Source organism: Microtus oregoni, unplaced genomic scaffold, assembly GCF_018167655.1.
Source record: "Microtus oregoni isolate MIOR12 unplaced genomic scaffold, Mior012 000023F_ref0000262, whole genome shotgun sequence".
Classification (NCBI taxonomy): Eukaryota; Metazoa; Chordata; class Mammalia; order Rodentia; family Cricetidae; genus Microtus; species Microtus oregoni.
In genome coordinates this window covers 33,313,941-33,337,560 of record NW_024543082.1, presented here as the reverse complement: position 1 = coordinate 33,337,560, position 23,620 = coordinate 33,313,941, and the positions used below count along the sequence as shown (strand labels likewise).

The 23,620-nt window shown below is 47.7% G+C and overlaps 2 protein-coding genes and 1 long non-coding RNA gene across 4 annotated transcripts in view; 1 reads left to right on the top strand and 2 right to left on the bottom strand.

Moving 5' to 3' along the window:
• Positions 1–5,532: 5,532 nt before the first annotated feature.
• Positions 5,533–14,894, bottom strand: LOC121461669. Of its 2 annotated transcripts, XR_005976214.1 has the most exons (4): positions 14,844–14,894; positions 11,862–11,980; positions 5,935–6,016; positions 5,533–5,804 (listed from the first exon to the last, which is right to left on the bottom strand). It is a non-coding gene; the product is annotated as an uncharacterized LOC121461669 (long non-coding RNA). The 2 variants fall into 2 exon arrangements; XR_005976213.1 differs by having other exon boundaries at positions 5,533–6,016.
• A 2,065-nt stretch (positions 14,895–16,959) lies between these two features.
• Positions 16,960–23,027, bottom strand: LOC121461983 (phosphatidylinositol glycan anchor biosynthesis class P). The gene is given in 7 exon segments (XM_041673381.1): positions 16,960–17,275; positions 17,806–17,924; positions 20,096–20,168; positions 22,177–22,281; positions 22,851–22,929; positions 22,931–22,991; positions 22,993–23,027. Coding segments are annotated over 7 exon segments (603 nt in total). The 3' UTR covers positions 16,960–17,144.
• Ttc3 (tetratricopeptide repeat domain 3) overlaps positions 22,914–23,620 on the top strand; it is a 97,942-nt gene continuing 97,235 nt past the window's right edge. The window contains exon 1 of the mRNA XM_041673380.1: positions 22,914–23,061. The gene's annotated coding sequence lies outside the window, so the exon portion shown is untranslated. The remainder of the gene's footprint in view (positions 23,062–23,620) is intronic.

Below are 23,620 nucleotides of genomic sequence, written 5' to 3'. Positions count from 1 at the left end.
AGTGATGAACATTTAGCAAGAGGATTGTCAACGAGATCTCTGTGTGTTCTTCTTCACTAGACTTTTGTCAAAAAATAATAATAATAAAAAAAGCATCAGGCTTGCACACTGGCCAGATCCTCCACATGTATTCTTATTACCAAATCCTAAGAGAATAAAGTGACTTTTTACCTTCTTTAAATAAAATGACGAAACATCCCTCCCTCTTTCCACTTTCCTGCCAGCTCGTAACAAAGTTGACCCTCACAACAGCACACTTCTTTTTTCTGCACACTTGAAGCCACAGAGCTCATCCGCACGGCTGTCTTGTTTGTCAGGCTGTTTAGTATGACCTGATCTTCACCAAGCATGTCACTGGAAAAGCTGTACCAATAGCCTTCGTCTCAAACATTGAATAACCACTGTCACATTGCTTGAAACGCAACAAGGGGACAGCATTCACAACTGTGGTAGTCAGCTTTCTGCCTCAGCCACAAAATACCTGCCATGAGAGAAAAAGGTTTGCTTTGCTTGCAGTTTCAAAGGTTTTACTTTTAATTTGTGTGTGCATTCTTGTGTGTGCACATGTGCATGTGTGCACAAACGTGCACAGGCCAATGTTCAACCTCCAAAGTTTTTTTCCTCCTCGATTTTTTGAGACAGAGTCTTACCTCCTGAGGTGTATCAGTGAGGCTAGGCTGGCCAAGAAGCGAGCATCTATACCCTCTGTCTCCACAGCACAGAAATTTGAGCATATACTTTCCCTCATGGTTTTGTTTTTAGCATGTGTTCCAGGGCTTGAACACAACTTTGTGTGGTCACATGACTATTTTACCAACAACCAAAATTAATTTAGTAGTGTAGCAGGTTTTCTTAGACGGCTGGCCCCAAAATCATGACACAGAGACTTAATATTAGTTATGAATGCTCAGCCTTACCTTATGTTTGTCCCACTAGCTCTTATAACTTAATTCACCTATTTTTTTAAATCTACATTTTGCCTCAGGGCTTTTTACCTTTCCTTCATTCTGTTTGTCCTTCTCCATGGCTGACTGGCTGGCTGCTGTTTGGCTGACTGGCCCTGGGCACCTCCCTCTTTTTCTCCCTCATTCTCCCTCTTTCCTCACCTAAATTCTTATTCTCTCTGCCCACCAGTCCTGCCTATCCCTCTCTTGCCTAGCTACTGGCTGTTCAGTTTTTTTTTTTTATTAGAACAATCAGGTGCCTTAGGCAGGCAAGGAGAAACAAATGCAACACATCTGTACAGAGCTAAATAAGTGCAGTGTAAACAAATGGAACACACATCTATGGAGTTCAAGTAATATTCCACAACAGAATCCCTGTGATCTGCCAAACATGGACCTGGGTACGGCTGCACGGAGGTAGAAAAGACAGTAAACTGGTCAACCTTGTCTCAGCCTCTATCTACTTTGTTTTTGAAACAGAGTCTCCCAATTGGAGTTGGGGCTCACTGATTCAGCTAGGCTGGTTGGCCAGGGAGCCCCAAGATTCTACTTGCCTTTCCGCCCCCACTGGAATGACAAGCACACGCACTATGTTTGGCTTTCTTATACAGGTCCTGAGGATCAAACTCGGGGCCTCATGCTTGTGTCCTAAGTTCCTGAATGACTTAACTATCTCCGCAGTCCCATCAGGTCAGAGGGTATAGGCATGGCTGCTTGGCCTCGTTGTCTCTGGGGCTGAGACACTGCAGAAGGTCTGCCGGAGGGAACATGCTGGAACAATCCACTTGGGTCTGGGAATCAAAAGGAAAAATAATGAAACAAGATGAGCCACAAACCCTGGAAGGGTGTGTGCCCAATGACCTAACTTTCTCCGACAAGGCCCCACTTCCTCAAGGTTCCACCACCTACCAACCGTGCAGTGGGCTTGAGGGTCAAGACTTCAAAACAGACTGTAAGTGTTCGAGAGCCCAGAGAGCTCTTATCTGTTTTAATTTTCTTTCTTTTTTTAGAGTTGAGATTTTTCTGTACAGCCAAGACCAGTCTGGAACTTGCTGTAAAGTTTAAGATGGTTATTGAAAGAAAATCCTTAAGTCTCAGCCTTCCATGTGCTGGAATTAGAGGGGTGTGTGTGTGTGTGTGTGTGTATCAACCCTTGACCTGGTGGCTATTCAGAGCACACTCTTCAGACTCTAAGTTCAAACAGATTCTGTTTATAGAAAAAAGCAGTGCTTCACATTAGTAAACAAACAAAAAAAAACATGCCTTTGTTTCCTGAGATTGGTCAAGAGCAATTTATCCAAACAAAATAGCTCTCATACAGACACGAGCCCTGAAGAATTCCTATCAGTGGTCACGTTTGTCCTGTTGCAGGCCCTATCTGCAGCATGTGGTAGTTTGAATGTGATGGTCCCCATAAGCTCATAGGGAGCTTATTAGGAGGTGTGGCCTTGTTGAAGGACGTGTGTCACTGTGGGGGTGGGCTTTGAGGTCTTCTATGCTCAAGCTAAGTCTAGTTCAGACCACTTGCTATTGCCTGGAGGTCGAGATGTAGAGCTCTGAGCTCCTTCTCATGCCACCATGTCTGTCTGCAGGCCACCATGTCACACCATGATGAGAATGGACTCAATCTCAGAAATGTCAGCCACCTCAATTAAATATATATATGTATATATATATATATTATATATATATATATTTATATTTATAAGAGTTGCTGTGGTCGTGGTGTCTCTTCACAGCAATAGAAGCCCTAACTAAGGCAGGCCCTATTAGTCCTCCTTTTTTGGGGAACTATCCCTTAGCTCATAAGGAAAGCCAAGCTGGAGACACGGCTGAGCCTATCCTAGGCGTATAGAGGAGCTGGGACTGGATTGATTCATTTGGCCATGTGGGCTTGAGAATCTGCTGATGTGTGTAAGCACAGATGTGTCAGAGAACACGAATGATCACTGAGAGTTCTGTCAGTTACTAGTTACATTTCTGACGCCCAGCTGCCTTCCTGTCCTGGGTCGTGCCGAAGGTTCTTGTGTCTTTCCAGTGACAAGTGATACAACAATACAAGACTTTTTGAATCCTCACCATGCGCTGGGTGCTGGTTTGTGCATTTTGCTCAGGTCATACTCATATAGCTTGGTGGCATTCCCCACTGACAGCCAAGAAACTGAAGTGCAAATAGGGACATTTGAACTCTCACTGAAGACTCTTGGGACCAGAGTTTTAGCTGGGGTTTCTGTTGCTGCAGTGAAACACCATGACCAAAGGGCAAGTTGGGGAGGAAAGGATTTGCTTACTTATACTTCCATCTCACTGTCCGTCATTAACAGAAGTCAGGACAGGAACTCAAACAAGGCAGGAACCTGGAGGCAGGAGCTGATGCAGAAGCCATGGAGGGTGCTGCTTACTGGCTTTCTTCCCATGGCTTACTCAGTCTGCTTTGTTATAGAAGCCAGGACCACCAGCCCAGGGATGGCACTGCCTACCATGGGCTGCACCGCTCCCATTGATCAGTAATTGAGAAAATGCCTTACAGCTGGATCTCATGGAAGCCTTTCCTCAGCCCCTTTCTCTGATGACTCTAGCTTGTGTCAAGTTGACACACAAAGCCAGCTGGTACAGCCAGTATCTGAGATTCTGGGCTCTGTTAGTGGTATAGGAGAGGTATCAGGGTTGGATGCTAAGATTTAGATGCTAAGATTTGGAGCAGGGACCCTACAGTCAGATACCAACTAGCCTGAGGGAGGCCTGCAAAGGAAGAAAATGTCACCAGTGAACAAGCATTTTCCCAAGGACAGATCTGTGTTACCATACTTCGCTCACTGTCCCTATGTCAGAACACGGTCCAAGAACAAAATCCCACGAGGAGAATTCTGGGTGCCTGTGGGAAAACTCCAAGAAAACAAGACAAGAGTCTTGTGACCTCAGTTTCTTCAAAGCCACGGAACTGTTCTTGGAGTGAGTGCGGATGGCGTGAGTTCACCTCAGCCTGTCACAACTGGTCACTGTTACGCGTTGCAGGGATCTCTGGAAAAACATATTTTTACCACATGAGGCTTGTCCTTGGGATTGCACACTTTACTCATATGACACCTCTTAACCCTCAGAGTGTAACTTGTCGGATGCTCTGAATGAAGTTGGCTGTTGCATGAGACCTTGGTCAGCCTCATTTTTAGGCTCCGTCCTCCCAGGTCCAGTTTTCAAGTAGAGCAGCAACACCACTTTCTCATGATGTCATTGGGGAGGAGTGAAGTGTCTACTTGGTATGACCCCATTACTCTCATCTCCTGCAGGTTGTCTCTATTTGAGGTGTGAGGTCCTGCTGGCCTCCCCCTGACACCCTGTGTCTGGTTTCTGTGAGGCTCAGCCCCTGCCTCTGTCAGAGGGCTCATGCTGCATACTTTACAACCGCCTCCTCAGAGTCTCACAGTGACACTAGCCTTTTCTTGTCAATGGGCCTCCTCAGCATTTCCATTCTGGGCCTTCAGAAGCACTTTGGTCAGAGATCGCAGGGCCTCCACATAGAGGAAGGAGAGAGGAACCCCACTGAGCTGCTCTGAGGCTGGCAAAGCTCGGGCCCAGTCTCTCCTGACAGCCTTGGCTTTAGTAACCAGGGACTACTGAGTCTTCCCCAGGTCCTGGGAGTTTCAGTGATGCTGGCATTCTTCATGGCTCACACCAGGCCACCTGGCCAACAGTGGCCAACAGTGGCCAATAGAGCCACCTGACCCTGCGGGTCCCTCTTTCCACACCTCCTCCTTTGCCAGCGATTGATTGTTTATTTAACCTCTCATCATTCTTTAAGGATGGAATTATCCACCATCTGCTAGATTCTAGGCTCCAGAGGCAGCAAGATGGGGCAGCAGCCAAAAGTCCGTGCTGTGAACCATGATAGCTTGAGTTGAATCCACGGAATCCATATGAAGATGGGAGGACAGAACCAACTCCACTGAGGTGTCTGTCCTCCCACCTCTGCACACATACCCTTCCCATAGTGAACACACTCACACACGCATACACACACAGATGCATACACACACATACATACATGCGCGCATATACACACACATACACACAAACGCACACACATACATACACATACCCTTCCCATAGTAAACACACACACAAGTACACACACACGCATACACACACGCACATACACATACATACACACATGCATGCATGCACACACACATACACACACCCTTCCCATAGTAAATACACACATATGCATACACATACACGCATGCACGCATGCACATACAAACACACATGCAGGCATGCACGCATGTCCTAAGGACAGAGGAGCCCCCCATGAGGCTTAGTGGGGAGAGAAAACAAGCCAAGCAGTGGCTGAAGCCAGGCCCAGCCCAGGTGTTACCAGGCTGTGAAGAACAGAGTGATTTCCACAACAACTTGAATTCCATGTCTGTAGAGTTTAGGAAAACAAAACAACTGAGCCTCTATTACTTAGTTTTAAAATTTTTCCATAAATTTAAATTTTTATTACATTTTACATAAATACAGATCAGCCAAGAATTACAAATTTTGAAAAAACTCAGAACACACACACACAAATGGTGAGCAGAGATGTTCTAAACTACACACTGATATCTGTGCCATGAGCAACAGGTCGGAGAACAGGGGAGTCCCAGTAGAGCGAGGTCTGTCACCAGAATACTGAGCAGGAGTCTCTAGCCAGAGGAGTCTTCCAGGCCGGCAGCCCTGTGCAAGGGCCCTGAGGCCCATTTGGAGAAGGAGACAGCAGGGCAGGCAGCAGGCAGCAGGAGGGTGTGCTGGGAGGGTGAGGTGGTGGGGGGAGGCCCAGTCACGTGATGATTTAAGGGACACCAGGACACTGAAGGGCTGTAGGTGGAGAGGGGACAAGGTCTAGCCTGTGCTCTGAGGCTCCCTCTGCTATATGGCACGGTGGAGCTGGACGGTGGTGTGGGGGAGGGGGGAGGACACAGGGACAGTTCACAAAGAGGAACCTCACAGGCAGTGGAGGACACCCAGGAGCCAGGATGTAAGTTAGTGGTTGTGCGTTTCTCAGGGCCAGGGCCTTGGGTTTGATGTAACTAAAGAAAGAAAGAAAAGAAAAATCAGAAAACATACTTGGGACCAACACGGGGGAGCTACACAGCAGCCTGCTTCTTGCTGCCTCTTGAAGCAAGCAAAACCAGCTCTGCCCTGACCGTGGAAGACTCACTGACAGAAAGAGACCACTTTACATCTCAACCAGAGCCCAAGCCCAACCAGGTTTTCCAGAGTGCCTTCCTTGAAGAGGCCCAGCATGTAAAATCTCTCGAAGGGATTTTTGTTTTTAGGACACTATGCAACTGAGACAGCATGCTGCCAAGACAGAATTTCACTGAAAAAAAAAAAAAAAAAAGGATTTTCTTAAAGACACTAGTCGGAAAAAAACAAAGATGAAAAATGGCCCTGAGAATTAACAGGTCATAGGAAAACTGGCTCGAGCAGGCCTCCTACCAGCTGATTCCATGGGCTGTGAACTAAATGCTAAACGGGCGCTCTTGGCAGTGGTGCAGCCCACACCTTCACGTTATCCCTGACTTCCCAAAGGCACAGAAGGCGGCTTAGCTGAGGAGGCACCGTCTCTGTTTGAATGTGTGGTGGAGGGACCTCTAACAGGACACCACAGAGGACTTTACAGTGTGTAAGCCTCTATGAGGAGATCGCCACCTTTCTCTCTGCCAGGCCTCTGTCACCATGGTTACAGGAAGCTATCGTGAGCATTCAGACAGGGTGATTTAGGTGGACCTAGAGCATGAAACAGCTCGTGGTCCTTCTCTTTCTTCTCAGAGAACTGTTCTACACACAGAGAGGTTTTTAAATGAACTTGAGCTTGTCTTGTCTGTCAGGTAGTCTCTGCCTCCTGGCTGTGCCAGAAGCAGCTTTTACTATAAATTTTCTTATCAATTAAGTCTACATAAATTCCTAAGAAATGATGGCTTCTTAGCTATCCAAACCTTACTTTGTAACTTCCATGAGTCTATCTTGTGACTCTGAAAATAACCCCAGAAGGCTCAATAGTGCTTTCTTGGACAACTAAAACACAAAATGTGTATTAAATAGATAAGTAAATGCATTGGTAATACTTGATTTTACTGGCAGGAGTATAAAATGGAGGCTACAGGCTTGCAATGTACCACATCACAGGCGGTCCACAAAGCTGTAATCGCAGCACTTGGGAGGCTGAGGCAGGACCACCACGAGGTCAAGGGTCAAAATTAACATAGCAAGACCTCATCTCAAAAAATAAAATAAAAACAAAAAGATGTTAGTGGAAACAAATCTAAAATTGAGGCTACCTTCCTAGGCATTTGGTGGTAGGTAGTAAGAATTCTTGAAAAATTTATGTTATTATCTTTCTAAAAAAGTTACTCCTAAGGAAACAATCAGCGATAAGGACAAGATTTTAATATGAAATATTTTATGAGGTTTAGAAAATATCTCAGCTTGGATGTAACAATAAGGACTTTAGGAAATAAGTTAAAGGGTATCTATGGACAACAGCGCAGCGGCACATAAGTTATGTTTATCGTATGACATAGCCCTGTATTAACTGCACACACACAGGTGCACGCATCCACTAAAGAGTGTTTATTATGGGGTGATTTTGGTATTCCTGTTATTTACTACGGTTTTAAATATCTGTGTGACACTTCACAACTAGGTGATATTAACACTTGACCATGTAATCATGTTAGCATTCAGCCATATCAGTCTATGTTCATTATTTATATGTATACTTAAAACTCTCTAATTATAAGATAACTTTTGCACAGATCTTACAGACTGTGAATCAAGTGTTTTAGGGTTTTGTTTGCTTTCACAGTCTGTCTGTCCATGGAACGTCCTGATTGATTCCGCGGCTACCTCTCAATCGTCATAGTAACTTGGCTCATGTCATCGTCTGATTTCCTCCATTGCGGTAATCACCACCAGCCCTGTGGTGACCAGAGGCCTGGTAAGGCGAGCCCAGGAGGTGAAAACCAGGGCAAGTTTGGGGATTTCCCTCAATGGCGCTGTTCTCTTTGAAGGGCTGGACATTTGATCTGACTCCTTCCTCAGATCTTTAATCCTTGAACAGGTGTGCTGGGACGGGGAGTTAAGTCTGGAAGGCAGGGTCGCTGGGTTTGTTTGGGGTCATTTATTGACTCAGCTGCTGACAGCAGCGGACTCTTCCTACGTAGCTATAAGAAAGAAAGTAGACAGCCATGTCGCTAGCGGGGCGAGGAGAACTTGGTTATTTCTCAGAATTCGTTTAAATGGATGTTTGAGTGGGAAAGAACCCAAAATAAAGCCGGTGGAAGTCATGTCTCTGTGCCTGGTGTGTGGTCCTGCCCAATGTCCAGGATGGTGCAGGGGGGTTCAAAAAGGCAGAGATGTCATCAGCTTGGACCACGCATTCAGTGACACCGGGGAACGGGCTGTCGGCGGTCCTGACACACACCCCTCGATTTGGAAGGGTAGAGTTAACCTCAAGGTTAAGTAAAGGTCACCTCTGCCTGCCCTATGGCCACTTGGCAGTGACAGAAAAGCTAAGCAGTGTCGTTACCTGGGAATTTCATTTCAAGACAAATGGCGGGGACAGTCTGTCTCCCGGGTCACCTGGGGTACGTTTCCCATGATTGTACCAGGTCTGCAGGCAAGAGAAATGCCAGATTCATCACTGATAGGATCTCTGCTAGGCTGACAGTCCTTTAATTTGGGTGCCTGCGTGGCCAGAGGCCATTATTTCCTCCAGTCTCCTTTTGTCCTGCAGGAGATCATCTGTCTTTCACACACGCCAAATTTAGTTTTCAGGTGAGATGATGATGGGATTCTACCTGAAGTCACCACCAGACTAGTTTCACACAATCTTCTCCTTCGGATGCAGAAGTGGTTTTACCTCCTCACAAACACATCTGATGATTTAAGTCAGAACCTCTGGATTCTTTTTGAGGGGAAGGCTGATGGGAATTAAACCCAGGGCCTTGTGAGGAGAGAGGAAACGCTAGACATGATGGAGGAGTGTGGAACGGGGAACAGGAAGTCAGGTTCACTGTGCAGACATGACAGCACACCCGTCCTCTGCCACCCACTGGTTTTGGACAGCTGTGTGTGTGTCTCCTCTCAGACTCTTAGCTAAGCCTCTGTGAACAGGACTGCAAGAGCATCCGAGGTGTCAAGCTTCGGAGACGAGGTAAGCAAACGATGTCTGTCTGTCCCTCTACCCATCATTTAGAGACAGGGTTGGGCAGCCCAACACTCTGGATCGAAGGACCACAGATGGTCTTTGCTTCTCTCCCCACTTGGGCTATTCCTTCAACCCCATGGAAGTTCTCCTGCAGAGCTGGTATGAACCAGTCTTGGAGAAAAGGTGAGAGGTCAGATACACAGATTAGTAGAAATGGGTTAGTTTAAGATGGAAGGGCTAGCTAGGAATATTGTTGTAATTGATACAGTTTCTGTGTGATTATTTGGGCCTGGGTGACCGGGGATGAAAATGCAGTCTCCGTTTACAAAAATATCCCCAAGAACGCAAGTATACGATCCCGGGCTGGGACTAGTCTGACACAGGAAAAGCTATCCTGGGGGAATAAGTCTAAAGGAAGAAAGGGTGAGCCACAGGAGGTAGAAGAGACAGAAGGCCCAGCCCTGGAAGATGGAGCAGGGCGTTTTACAATACAAAGGAGGCCAACTTGTCAGGGCCTCCTAAAAAAATCCTGAACGGTTTTATCTGTTTGCAGCGTGCAGACAAGAGCAGCTAGCATGACAGCTCTGAGAACCACACAGACAAACACATGCATGAAGAATCCTGAGGACAATGCAGACACCCACACGCATGGAGGACCCTGACAACACATACGACCACATGCGTGGATGATATGGGTTTCCCCTCTGTATGTTATGAACACCACTGGTACATAAAGAAGCTGCTCTCAGCCTAAGAGAGTAAAGCCAGGCAGAAAATCCATACAGAGATGTAGAGAGAGAATAGGCGGAGCTGGGGAGAGGCCATGTAGCAGCCTGCCTGCTGGCTGATACGGTAAACCACGAGCCTCGTGGTAAAATATGCAATAATAGAAGTGGGTTAATTTGAGATGTAAGAGCTAGCTAGAAATATGCATAAGCTAACAGACTGAACAGTGTTTTAATTAACACAGGTTCTGTGTGGTTATTTCGGGTCTGGGCGGCCAGGAAACGAATGAGCATCCTCCGCCAACACATGGAGGATCCTGAGAACAGCACAGACAAGCACAAGCGCGGGGGACCTGGCTGCTTACATATCCACAGCACATGGCAGACACAAAAGTGGGTTATTAAGTTGGACAGCACCGTTTCCTCCCCTCTCCCCTTTCTGTTCCCATCACTTGCTCTTTCTGTTTCCTTCCTTTCTTCTCTCTCCTTTTCTCTATTTCTCTCCTGTCTCTATTTCTTGTATAGCACCCCTGAACCATGAAGAGCCTGCTTCTAGGGGCGGGGTGTTCTGTGTTATGGCTCTGCAGTTGGGAGTCTGACACCTTTAACATACTGGCTTCATTCTTAGGCTTGAGAAAATAAATTACTTCATATGATTTAATTAATTAATTTATTTTGAGGACTATTCCACTATGTAGCCCTGGCTGGTCTGAACCTCGCTATGTAGACTGGGTTAACCTCATTTTGTTTTATATATATATATATATATATATATTTTTTTTTTTTTTTACTGTGTATGGAACCCATGCCCTCAAGACTAATGGACAAACACTATACCAGTGAGGTGCACCCCCAACCTGCTTTTTTAAAAGATGAATTGTAAATTGTGCTTTAGTACAATATTTCAATAGACAGAAACAGTCCTCAAAGGTATCATACCTTAATTGCTGGACTTTATAAATGTTGCTGTCTGAGTTCCTTCTCCTGCTGCTGTGATACAACCCTGAGAGACAAGCAGCTTGAAGGATAAAGGGCTCATTTTAGCGAGGGTTCGGTGTGGGGAAGCCGAGGCTGCTGGAGCTCAAAGCGGCTGTCTCGCCTCATTCACAGTCTGAGAGCAAAGAATGCATGCTGCTGTTCCGCTGCAGCTTCCCATTTAAGGATCCAGGATCCTAGCCAGAAACGGTACCACCCACAGAGGGTAGGCCTTTTCATCTCAATTAATGCAATCAGGATAATCAATGAGGTAAGGGCAGAACCCCATCTCCCAGGTGATTTGAGTATCTATCTATCATGCTGACGCTTAATTCTAACGATCATGGTTAGCACACGGGGTAAAGGGGTGTTTAGGATGAGGTTAAAGGCTAGCAGGTAGACATCAGCCTGGATTACACAGGGAAGCATACTCTAATCACAGTGTCCCTGGCAAGAGAAAGGCCAGGAGCATTTGACACATGAGGGACAGAGGCCTCCAGACCCCAGCAGCCATCCTGGGTCCTGACACTAGGTGAGGGGACAGAGGCCAAGGGTGAGTGTGAGGGGCCCAGGCTGCAGCCTTGCCCAAGGGTGGTCTGCTGGCCAGTTACTGGCAGTGAGCACTAAGCCCTGTGTCTTAGAGAAAAGTGCAGAGGTGGAGAAATGGGCCCTACAGGCACGACAAACACAGTGGCAGTGGCGATGAACACCGCAGGCTGAAGATTGTCAACTGTCTTTGTCTCTGATAAAACCAGCAAACAGGAGCCAGGATTGCGGGGCTCTGAAATTCTCCTAACGGGGAACAGTGGGCATTGAAACGTAGTCAGGTTTGGAAGAATGCAACACTGCTACGCTTCATGTGTTTTCCTAGGAAAAGCCCTGTACTGGTGCAGGTAAACCGCCGAGAACCTTTGGAAGCTCAGTCTTACGGACGCACTGGATCCGGTGATCACTCCACCAGGCAGCTTGTTCAGCACGCTCTCTGATGGTTCAGTTAGGAGCAAGCAGGAGACCACTCACCTACGCGGGTGAGAGGTCCACTTATCCAGAGGGTGACCGCGCTATCAGCCGCTCTCTCTCAGTTTCTTCAGCACGCAGTGGTGGCCCACACCCCCAGGTCTGTAGGCCCAGCTTCATGTCTGGATTAAAGGAAGAAGGCTGATTGTAGCTTGAACTTTGCGCAGCCTTTGGAACCCTGGATGTTCTATCTATCATGTCTACCGGTCATAAGGTGGACACTGCAATTCCATCCCTAGCAGGTGTCTACGTCCTTCACGTAATGGCGAGTGATTGACCCTCTTGAAGGACGTGCCAACATTGCCAGAACATGGAGAGGAGTTGGCATGGGAGACCAGTGTCACAGGGAACAGCTGTAACAGCTGATGTGGGCTGACTCTGACCCAAAAGGACAACGTTTGTCACAGTGACGGCTTTGGCCAGCTGTGACGGTCTTAACGTGGCACCGAGGAAGGCTTTATAAGGCCTTGGCTGGTGCTGTGCAGCTCTGACCATGCGGTCTCCTATCCTCGGTCACTGATCCACAACGTTTGCAAATGCTACATTTGCAGAAAAATCCACGACAGGTATTCAATGACAGGATGTCAATCCCCATTGTCATGTTTATGTATAAGTCTGGTATACATACATACTCTTTCTGAATCCTTGACTCTCTTGATCCCTAACTACATGTCCATGGCATTGCTGGTGCTCAGAAACGTGTGTGTGCAAGGGTCCTTCCCTGGCCATGGGCCACTTAGGTAATTATGGACATATCTGCTGTTCTTGTTCATGGGTACCAATCAGATCTGGTAATTATCTCTCAGAACCATTCTTAAGAACACACAGGAAAATAAACTGCTGTCACGTCAAGCCACTGGAATCCTGCTAGCTTCTCAGCTAGGCAATCTTATATGCAGACTTAATTTCATTCTTCCTATAACTTTTTTTTTCTTCCTATAACTTTTAATCATTGGAGGGGTTTAGTTAACATTGGTGCCTGACAGTAGTGGTGCACACCTTTAATTCCAACATTCTAGAGGCAGAGGCAGGCAGATCTCTGTGAGTCCGAGGCCAGCCTGGGCTACAGAATGAGTTCCAGAACAGCCAGAACTACACAGAGAACCCTGTCTCAGAAAACAAACAAAAACCATTTGTAATATGCTTATAATTGACATTTTCTATTTGGAATACTTCATGTTACTTATTACTAGGTTTATTGCAAATGTGCTTTTTCTTTCTGACTGTGTGTGTGTGTGTGTGTGTGTGTGTGTGTGTATGACAGGGTTTCATTGAACCCAGGCTGACCTCCCCTCACTATGTAACTGAGCATGACCTGAACATGGGATCCTCCTGCCTCTACCTCCCCAGTGCTGGGATTTTAAACATGTCCTAGCACACTTGGCTTTCTTGGATCCCGACATGCAGCAGGGAAACGGGTTGTGCATCTCAGCCCCACGGCTGACGCACATCTTCGCAAAGGGCCAGCTTCTGACAGGGTTGTGTGGGCGGCTTATCGGAGAGGGACAGCGGGGGGGGGGGGGGGGGCAAGGAGTGGGAAGCAAGAGCAGCACAGCAGCAGGAAGACAAGCCTGCTCCGGCCTGGTGACTCAGCACTGGTACCATGGCAACAGTGATTCAGTCCCTGGTACCATGGCAACAGTGATTCAATCCCCAAGACCTTCAGAGAAGCTGCTGGAACAGGAACTGTCTCCTGGGGAGATGAAGAGGAGGGGGTGTTTATCTACTGATGTCTGCCTATTTGGGGCTTTAGGTAGTTTTGCAGGGATTAACCCCTTCCTTCTAGGGTGGACTACAAATGGTTCCTGTATGGATCTGATGAAGGCTTGAGCAGAACTGTCGGGGCCATCAGTACCTGGGATAAGAGGTCAAACAGTGTCAAATGGCCAGAGAGGTGCTACATTAGCACACTGGTTCAAACAGGCATAATGCAGGTGGTAGACATGTTCTCCTTTATCCCCCGTTAAAGCATGTGACAGACATGTTCTCCTCCAGCGCCATTACAGTGCATGTGATAGACATGTTCTCCTCCAGCGCCATTACAGTGCACGTGATAGACATGTTCTCCTCCAGCCCCCATTACAGAACACGTGATAGACATGTTCTCCTCCAGCCCCCATTACAGAACACGTGATAGACATGTTCTCCTCCAGCCCCCATTACAGAACATGTGATAGACATGTTCTCCTCCAGCCCCCATTACAGAGCACGTGATAGACATGTTCTCCTCCAGCCCCCATTACAGAACACGTGATAGACATGTTCTCCTTTATCCCCCATTACAGAACACGTGATAGACATGTTCTCCTCCAGCCCCCATTACAGAACACGTGACAGACATGTTCTCCTCCAGCCCCCATTACAGAACACGTGATAGACATGTTCTCCTCCAGCCCCCATTACAGAACACGTGATAGACATGTTCTCCTCCAGCCCCCATTACGGAACACGTGATAGACATGTTCTCCTCCAGCCCCCATTACAGAACATGTGATAGACATGTTCTCCTCCAGCCCCCATTACAGAGCACGTGATAGACATGTTCTCCTCCAGCCCCCATTACAGAACACGTGATAGACATGTTCTCCTTTATCCCCCATTACAGAGCACGTGATAGACATGTTCTCCTTTATCCCCCATTACAGAACACGTGATAGACATGTTCTCCTTTATCCCCCATTACAGAACACGTGATAGACATGTTCTCCTTTATCCCCCATTACAGAACACGTGATAGACATGTTCTCCTTTATCCCCCATTACAGAACACGTGATAGACATGTTCTCCTTTATCCCCCATTACAGAACACGTGATAGACATGTTCTCCTTTATCCCCCATTACAGAACACGTGATAGACATGTTCTCCTCCAGCCCCCATTACAGAACATGTGATAGATATGTTCTCCTTTATCCCTGTAACGGCATAAACAAATGCAGACAGATTGTAAAAATATATACAGCTTTAATGGGGAAATAGACTTACAGAACCACCGTTCCCGCGGAGACCAGGAAAGCAGAAGCTAGCGCAGCAAGCATGCTCGCCAGATTTATAGGTAACCATTAGCCCGAGGCGAACACGCCCCCTAAGGGGCGGGACTTATCCCTACATATCCCCCATTACAGAGCATGTGATAGACATGTTCTCCTCCAGCCCCCATTACAGATCATGTGATAGACATGTTCTCCTCCACCCCCCTTACAGTGTATGTGATAGACATGTTCTCCTCCAGCCCCCATTATAGTGCATATGACAGACCATGTACTACTCTATCACACCCCATTGCTGGTTCTCAGGGTTTACGGTCTGCAGAGTAAATCACAGGGGTCCTATGAGATCATACCTGTTTTCAATCTGATAGTAAGATATCATTAGTTTCTATCATGCTCGTTTTCTGCATGCGCAGTTTTCCAGAAGGTTCCCCACATGTGTTAATGCACAGACTGCCTGAAGCAGGTATGAGACCCAGTTTCTTCCATCACCCAGGCATTAAAGAGATTTGCAAAATTCTAGGGGGCTGGAGAGATGGTTCAGTGGTTAAGAGTATTGCCTGCTCTTCCAAAGGTCCTGAGTTCAATTCCCAGCAACCACATGGTGGCTCACAACCATCTGTAATGGGGTCTGGTGCCCTCTTCTGGCCTGCAGGCATACACAAGACAGAATATTGTATACATAATAAATAAATAAAATATAAAAAAATAAAAAAATTATTAAAAAAAATTCTATTTGGGCCACAACTTTTGTGCCGGAAAATACAGGTAATTTTTATGCAAGTCCATGGGTATGTATGGGTATGTATGCATGTGTGTGTGAGCATGAGGCCAGGCACTTATTATTGTTTGTTTTTTTGAGACAGGGTTTCTCTTTATAACAAGACACTATTAGTATGTGGTAAAAATATGATGGTTGAAAAATTAGCTTTGCAACCAAGAAGAGATCGGCTTGTTTATTCTCTGGTATGTGTATGAATACCCAAGCCACGGCATGTATGTGAAAGTCAGGAGACAACCGGTGGGAGCTGGCTCTCTCTTCATCATGTGGGCTATGGGGCTCAGACTCAGGCTGGCAGACTTGTTAGTAATTGCCTTCACCCATTGAACCATCATCTCGCTGGCCCTGATTTATTGTTTATAAAAGTAGTATCTTTGAGGCTCCACTTTCTACGAACTATTTGAAAGGCACTGATTATTTAAGGTGGAGAGAAGCGTCACTAAGCTTATCATAACCCTCAAAGAAATACAGCCCATGACGTGAAAACCGCTGGTCCTGGACAGTCCTCGTACGTAGAGACAGAATGGAAAGCGGATCTTGAAGGTGGTGCTGGGGACTACTGCACTCTACTCCAGTTAATCTCGAAACGCTGCAGGCCCACCCCTGGTCCTTGGAGCGGACAAGAGAATACAGGAGTGGCAGCTCTGATCTCTTCCTGCTCTTTCCAAGGTCACAGCCACAGCCTTGCTGGACCACTGGCTGGGCTAGGCACAAGCAGATAGGACAGTCACTTTCAACCTGTTAGAAGATTGGGAGACATTGTTCTTGGTTGCTTGGCTGTGTCGTTCTTACCGCTCTTACATGCTTGCTGCATACAGGACACCACTTACTTATTATTCTCTACTTAGAGAGCGTTTCCTCAATCACCAAAGTACCTTCTTGTGCTTTCTAGAACACTGTATGACCTCAATGCTCTCCACAGCAGTCACCGACAGACAGCATCTGCTTGACTTATCCATCAACCTCTAAAAGTTGAGAGAGATTCTTATTACACCCTTCCCATGCTCACAAAGTCCCTGGTCACAGGAGACACTGATATTTATGTTAGGTCGGGAAGGATGGCCGAGTGGGTACTGTACATGGTCTGTAAACGCATGCGGACCCAAGTGCTCTCAGCACCCATGTGAAGCAATGACAGGAAGGGAAACAGAGGCAGGGAGAGCCCTGGAAGCTTGTGGGCTACCCTGACCTAAGTGGAGAAGTTAGGCCAGTGGGAAACCCTGTCTCAAATAAAGGGCTCCTGAGGAGATAGCCTAAGCTGTCCTCTGACCTGTACACACACTGTGCATATGTGTATTCACACCCACATCCATATAGACATGAAGCTGAATGTAGTGAAAGTGGCATTTTATTCATTCTGTCAATTGAAAATATTTACAACATCAGTTGAACTCAATCTAAGAAATCAACTTTCATGCCAACATTGGGTTTTAAAAGGACAGTCAATATAATTATGTTCAAAGTTATTCGCCCCCAAACTTGTAACTATCTGGCGTTAGGATGCTTCCACACAGCTCAGTTTTGGGTGTTAAGTTCTCTAGCTTCAAGGAAGAACATTCTGTTTACTTCACTAATGGGCACATCTCTTAAGGCTGGGATGGCGTCTTCCTGGTAGCTCTTCCACTGTTGGTTTTTAGCATAGTTATCTGCAAGACAAGAAAAGCTCCACTGAGCCAAGCATTTTCTTCCTGTAATCTCTGTGGTTCCCTAAGATCAATCGCACCGCTCACCACAAACACCATGCACTCGTAGTTACTTGTCTTCTGCGGTAACAGAATCCCTAACAAATGAACTTAAGGGCTTACTTTGGTCTACAGTTACACGGATACAGTACACCACGGGGGAAGATATGCGGCAGGAGCAGGAGACAGCTGATGACACTGTCCAGGCAGGATACAGAGAGAAATGCTTGCTTTTACTCAGTGCTAGACCCGTGGGACGGCACCTTCCACACTTACGGTGTCTTCTACTCTATAAATCTAACCTGGATAAACCACACGGTGCGCTCAGATTCTAAGTCCACAAAGCTGGCAATCAAAAGTAACTACCGTGCCGTGTTTAACGTGACAGATGACTTTGTTTCCGTGTGCTCTGAGGCCCACTGATTGCTCTTCTGACAAAAGTACTACTATTTCATGCCTCCACCCTTCATCATTTTATGTACACATACATGTACCTGTGATGGTGTGAATGGAGTTGAGGGGAGATGTGCTCATCATGTTAATACCAAATAAGAGGATATAACCAATCACAACAGCAATGAGGAGGTAGACAGGCAATGTGACGGCCCAGTATCTGAGGAGAGAACATTAATGTGTGTTAACACATGTTAAGAAGCCATAATTCCCAAGAGGCAGTCACAAAACATACTTTTTTTTTTTTTTTTTGGAGACAGGCTTCTCTGTGTAACAGCTCTGGCTGGAACTTGCTCCGTAGACCAGGCTGGCCTCAAACTCTCCCAAGTGCTGAGATGGAAGGCAAGCGGCACCACCGCCCAGCCCACAAAACATACTTTAGAAATGTAGGTTTTATAGAAGCAGCAGATGCACACGAGGATCTTGCACGTCTGAGCTACTGTCAGCTGTCCAACTTGACTCCAGCCATGCTGACCCTGCAGTCCCGCTCCACCCCAGCCCCTCCAAACCGGAGCCGCTTGCTTCCTTGCTCCCATTAACATTACTATTACTATTTCTTGGTTTTCATCAGTTTCAGACATTTTCTCTAGGTGTCTAATGAAAGCAAGGCATCACTTCTCCTCAGACTTTCCAGTTACACCACACTTTTATTCTGTCGGCAGCTGACAGCACCCATAACTGTACACTGCGTGTAAACAGCATCTGCAGCCGAGAGTCTTAATCAGCTTTCCAGGTAGCATTTTAATTTCAGCTATCATGCTCAGGACTTTCCACTTGGTGATTTAAGAACCACTTCCTTGGACAGCACACTGCTCAGGTCCTTTCTCATCTCTGGGGATCAGGCTCCTCTCCCTCCTTCCTGCAGCTGACATCACCTCCATTTCCTCTGGTGTCTTCTTTTCTTTTCATCTGAGCACAGACTTTCCTTTAATGTCTGGGAATTTATGACGTCTATTTACATTTACAGATCCAAGTGATAAGAAGTTGACAGAAACTAAGGCATATACAAGAGCAGAGATGGCAGTAAGGGCAGAAATATGTCTTTTACCCTGGTCAGCTTTCTCAGCACGGCACCTCCTAGCTTTCTCTGAGGGAGGGTGGGCTAAAACTCATGAGCTTCATAAGGAAAGGTGCCAAGGGAGGGACTGGCCCTTATTAGTTAGCTGTGTAGATGCTCTCTTTTTATCATCCCATGCTTCAATTTTACAGCTACCTTGTAACCTCCAGACTACAGACTCTCCCCAACTCTCTCCACAGGATGGAAAGATTTCCCTCCAGACTACAGACTCTCCCCAACTCTCTCCAGAGGATGGAAAGATTTCTCTCCAGACTACAGACTCTCCCCAACTCTCTCCAGAGGATGGAAAGATTTCTCTCCAGACTACAGACTCTCCCCAACTCTCTCCAGAGGATGGAAAGATTTCTCTCCAGACTACAGACTCTCCCCAACTCTCTCCACAGGATGGAAAGATTTTCTGCATGGAGGAGAGGGGCAATCTCCAGGTTCAAGGTAAGGAAGGGGAGTAAGCAGATCAGCTATTTGAACACATCTTCTGTCCAATGCAGAATTACCATTACCAAGAGATGTTGGTATTTCCAAGGTCTGAGGCCGTTTTGGAAACCCAGGGCACAAATACTCTTGTTGGCTTCCCTCCTCTAGCACATGGAAAAAAAAACAGACCCTTCTCTCTCAAAGACTATTTCACAATTTTGTTAATATCTTTTATCTGCTAATATAATTTTAGCCAGATTTTAGGGAGGAAATAGTGATAAACATGCTTACACCACCATCTTTAATTCATGATTTATTGATAGTCTTTAAGAAATGTTCAATTCTTGCTGGGGTATGGCTCTCTGGTTAAAGCACCCACCGCTCCACTGGGAGAACCAGAGTCTGGATTGCCAGAACCCAGGTACACGCTGGATGAATGTGATGGCCCACCTGTAATCCCAGTACTAAAAGGCAGACACAGGGAACAGGGAATTCTGGGGCAAGCTGGCTATCAAGACTATACTGTCCCACTCAAGTTCCAGTGAGAGACCGTGCCCATAAGGTGGAGAAGGACTGAGGGAGACTCCTGACATCAACTTTGGACCACCGCATGCACATGCAAACATGTTTTACCTTCACACACAAAGGTGGCCAGACATGTGCGAGTACCCCGGCCTACCACATCCCCCAACACACACACACACACACACAATTTTCAATCTCAACACAGTTACTTAGGGATTTTAAACAATAATGATTTAAGGCGTGTGTTTTAGAGAAGACTATAATCCTGCAAATCAGTATAGTTTTGCTCTTAGTTAAAGAAATATTGAACTTACTTTTGAGGCCAGTAAGTTAAGCCTAAAGAGTTTAACCACGATTCAGGAATGAAAGCCCATACAAGGTAAAGTACTGCAGGATAAAGAGGGTGAGGGAAGAGAGAAGAAAAGTCAGTCAGGCATGGATCCAATCTACATGACTCAGACAACAACGCTCCTGACTCATGTTCAACTCTTAGCATTCAGCGTCCTAGCTCCTGATCTGGACCACTCTTGCAATACTTGCCATAATGACCGTATTAATAGTTTTCTAGTTTCATAGCCTTCACACCATATTTTAGTCTAAGGACACATTACTTCTTAGCAACTGCTATCTACAGCATTTGACAAGCTGTTTCTGCACGCTAAGAGTTCAGTACTTCACAGTGCAGATGTCACTACACTTAGTTGCTTAAAGGGGAACTCATCCCCTCTGGTTCTGATTGTCTACATACGATCTTCCTTCCCTCAAGACCAAGTCTCTGGGCTCCTTTTTAGCTGTCTCTGTGTGGTAACAATATGCAGGCTCTTACCTGACCTGCATGCATTACTTCATCTTCAAAACAATCCAGAGACATGTGTGTAGATGCTACACTGGGGACGTGGTAAAGACAAGTTTCAGACCACATCAGTGATGATGGGCCATCTTTCCCTGAGAATGAAGAGCTCTCTGGGTCAAGACTGGAAGACATCGACGCCCAAAGAGAAGGCTTCTGCTCTCCTTATGCGTCTGGTGCTGGACTGATCTTTCCCTGTGCTGTGGTAAGAGCTGCCTACCGAGTGAGCGCTAAAAGGGCACATGGCACGGGGGAGGGGTCTCCTCCCCCATGGCTACCTGGCTATGTTTTAATCGTCCAGACTCTCCAACTGAGAGGAAAACTCAATGAGAGCGGACAGGGCTTGGCGGTTTGGCGATTCCCTGGCCTGTAACCCTGCCTGGTACACAGTAAGTGCTCAATCAATTCCTGAATTAATTTCTGGTTGTATCGTAAGTCATTGATTTACCTTGTAGACTTTCCAATCCTTAAAAGACTTTTTGAATAGATATTTACAAAAATAAACAGCAGCTAACACTTATTCAATAGTTTCTCTGCATTAAGTACTTCACAAAAATATCAGTTACTACAAGTCAGAAAAGGGCAGTAGAGTGTGCCTGTGTTCTAATTCCAGTCCTATTGTTAACTGGCTTGGTTGTAGCTTTGAGCAAGTTTCTTAAATCCCGCAAAGTCTCACTTTTAAGTTGAGGACTGTAATACAATACCTACTTCACAGGATCACTTCCTGCAAAACATCAACAATGAACACTATCGATACCCCTACAGATGAGGACACTTTAGGCCCCAGGTAAGTTAACCACTCTGAGGCCAAACAAGGACTCCATGCAAGAGCCAGAATTTGAACTCAGTGTAACTTCTTCATCGCATTGACTAGGCTACAGCTGAGCGAATCTTTTTCAGTTGAGGATTCAGAAAGGTGGATTGAAGGTCTTTAATTTTCTTCCATTTGGTTGCCTCACACTTTCCAAACTTGGTGAGAAGGGACTTGGGTCCTCCTTGTGTGAGTTGGTCACGTTAGTTTAAGTAGGCCTCAATGTCCTCATCTACAAAAATGGAGCATTATGGGAACCATAGCAGATCCAAACTGTAAAGGGCACATTCTTACACTCAATGTCTCAGCTCACCTCAGCCCTGGAACCATAACCTCCTCACTCCCAAACCTTGTCACTCAGGGAGTCCCATGGTCCTTCCCCCTGACCTTATTCTGATACACTTGCCAGGGAGTCACCAGGAGGAAGCTAACCTGATTTCTCAGTCTTCCAACGCTCTTCCAGGACACCCATGATGCTGTATTAACCGTAGGTTTGCTATACTTCTCCACAATACTATGACCCCAGGGCACGGCCCAGGCTTTATTCGCTTTAGTGAGCCTGGTGCTGGGTAAATACTGGAGGTTAAACCTAGTATTGGATATACTGAGCAACAGCGGGTTCCTTTCAGGGCTCCTTAAGAAGAGACAGAGGTAGAAAGAATCAACAGCTCATGTGTGCACATTCTAAGAACAAACGCATCACTTCCTGGTCCATCCATCATTCCAGTACTTACTGAAGCCAAACTGAGAGCTTAAGAAAAGAACAAAGCCATAAATCGCTCTTTCTGGCAATGGCGACGGTGAATTTTCCACCATTTTCCCTGTGGCTTTAGACAATCTGTGGAAAAGGAATACAGTCGTCGTCAGGCATGCCCCCTCCCATCACCACGGGCAGTTACATAACCTCCCCGCCGCGCCGCGGACGCACTGCGGATGCTCGCCCGCCCCTGCCCAACCAGGGCCCCTCCGCGCGCACGCGCACCCCTGCAGAGGAGGGGCGGCGGGAACGCGCGCTGCAGGGAAAATGCGCAACTCGGGACAGCGGGATGCGAGGACCGGACAGGACCAGACCGGACCAAGTCCTGCTCTGTCCTGAGGGGCTCGGAACCCGCCCAACGCGGGGTTCAGAAAAGAAGGGAGGCCTTCGACCTTGGCTCCTTCCAACGCCCACGCCCATCCCCTCGGACCTCTCAGCCCCTCCGCACTCAGTCCTCTGCGCAGGCGCCGCCCAGAAAGCCGCAGTGGGGGCGGAAGAAAAAGAAAAAAAATTAAAAAAACCCCGAGGAAAAAGCGGGGGCTTAGAGGCGTCCCGCCGTTGGCGCAGGCGCAGTGTGCGGGGACTAGCGCAAATCTCACGGCCCTCCCCGCCGAGCTGAGGGGGCGGGACAGCGACTGCGCATGCGCGCCTCCCGCCCACGTGACCCGCCAGCCTCTGCAGCCGCTGGCCGCTCGCTGCACGGGTCGGGTTGACGTGGAGGGGCTGGCGGCAGCGGCGGCGGCTGCCCGCGTCCGAGGCTCGCGGGCTGCGGGCCCGGGTGAGTGCAGAGCCAGCGCGCGTCCCGCCGCAGCCGAGATGCCCGGGCATCGGGGCGCTCCACACCTCCCCGCGTGGGTGTGTGGTGAGTGTGGGTCCTCGCGCGTCTCTCCAAGGCGCCCGAGCGCCGAGGGGGGTGTGGCCGCCCTTGCCCCGGTGGGTGTGTCCGCTTTTCCGGGGGGTCCTCGGGGGTCCGTGCCGGGAGGAGTGGGCCTCTAGCGTGCGTACCCCCTGGCGCGCGTGGGTGAGCTGCGCTGGGCCTCCGGCCGCCGCGTCCTGAGCGCTCGGGGACGCGCCCGTGTCCGCGGCCCGCCCGCTTTGTTCATGCGGTAGCCACTCGCCCGTCGCTGCGGTGGCGTGGGCGTCCCTATCCCTGTGGATGGTCACTGCAGCCCCTGTGGTGTGCGCATCCCTATCCCTGCGGAAGGCCACTGCAGCCCCTGTGGTGTGCGCGTTCCTATCCCTGCGGGTGGTCACTGCAGCCCCTGTGGTGTGCGCGTCCCCGCCGCTGCGGCAGCCTGTGGTCGATAGGCGCGCGGGTGCGTCCTCGCGTGTCCCCCCACCATCCCCACTCCCGCCTCCCCAGGTGCGCTGTGCGGGGGGCCTGCGGCGCGCGTGCGCGGGCTTCGGCTCGTAGGGCTCTG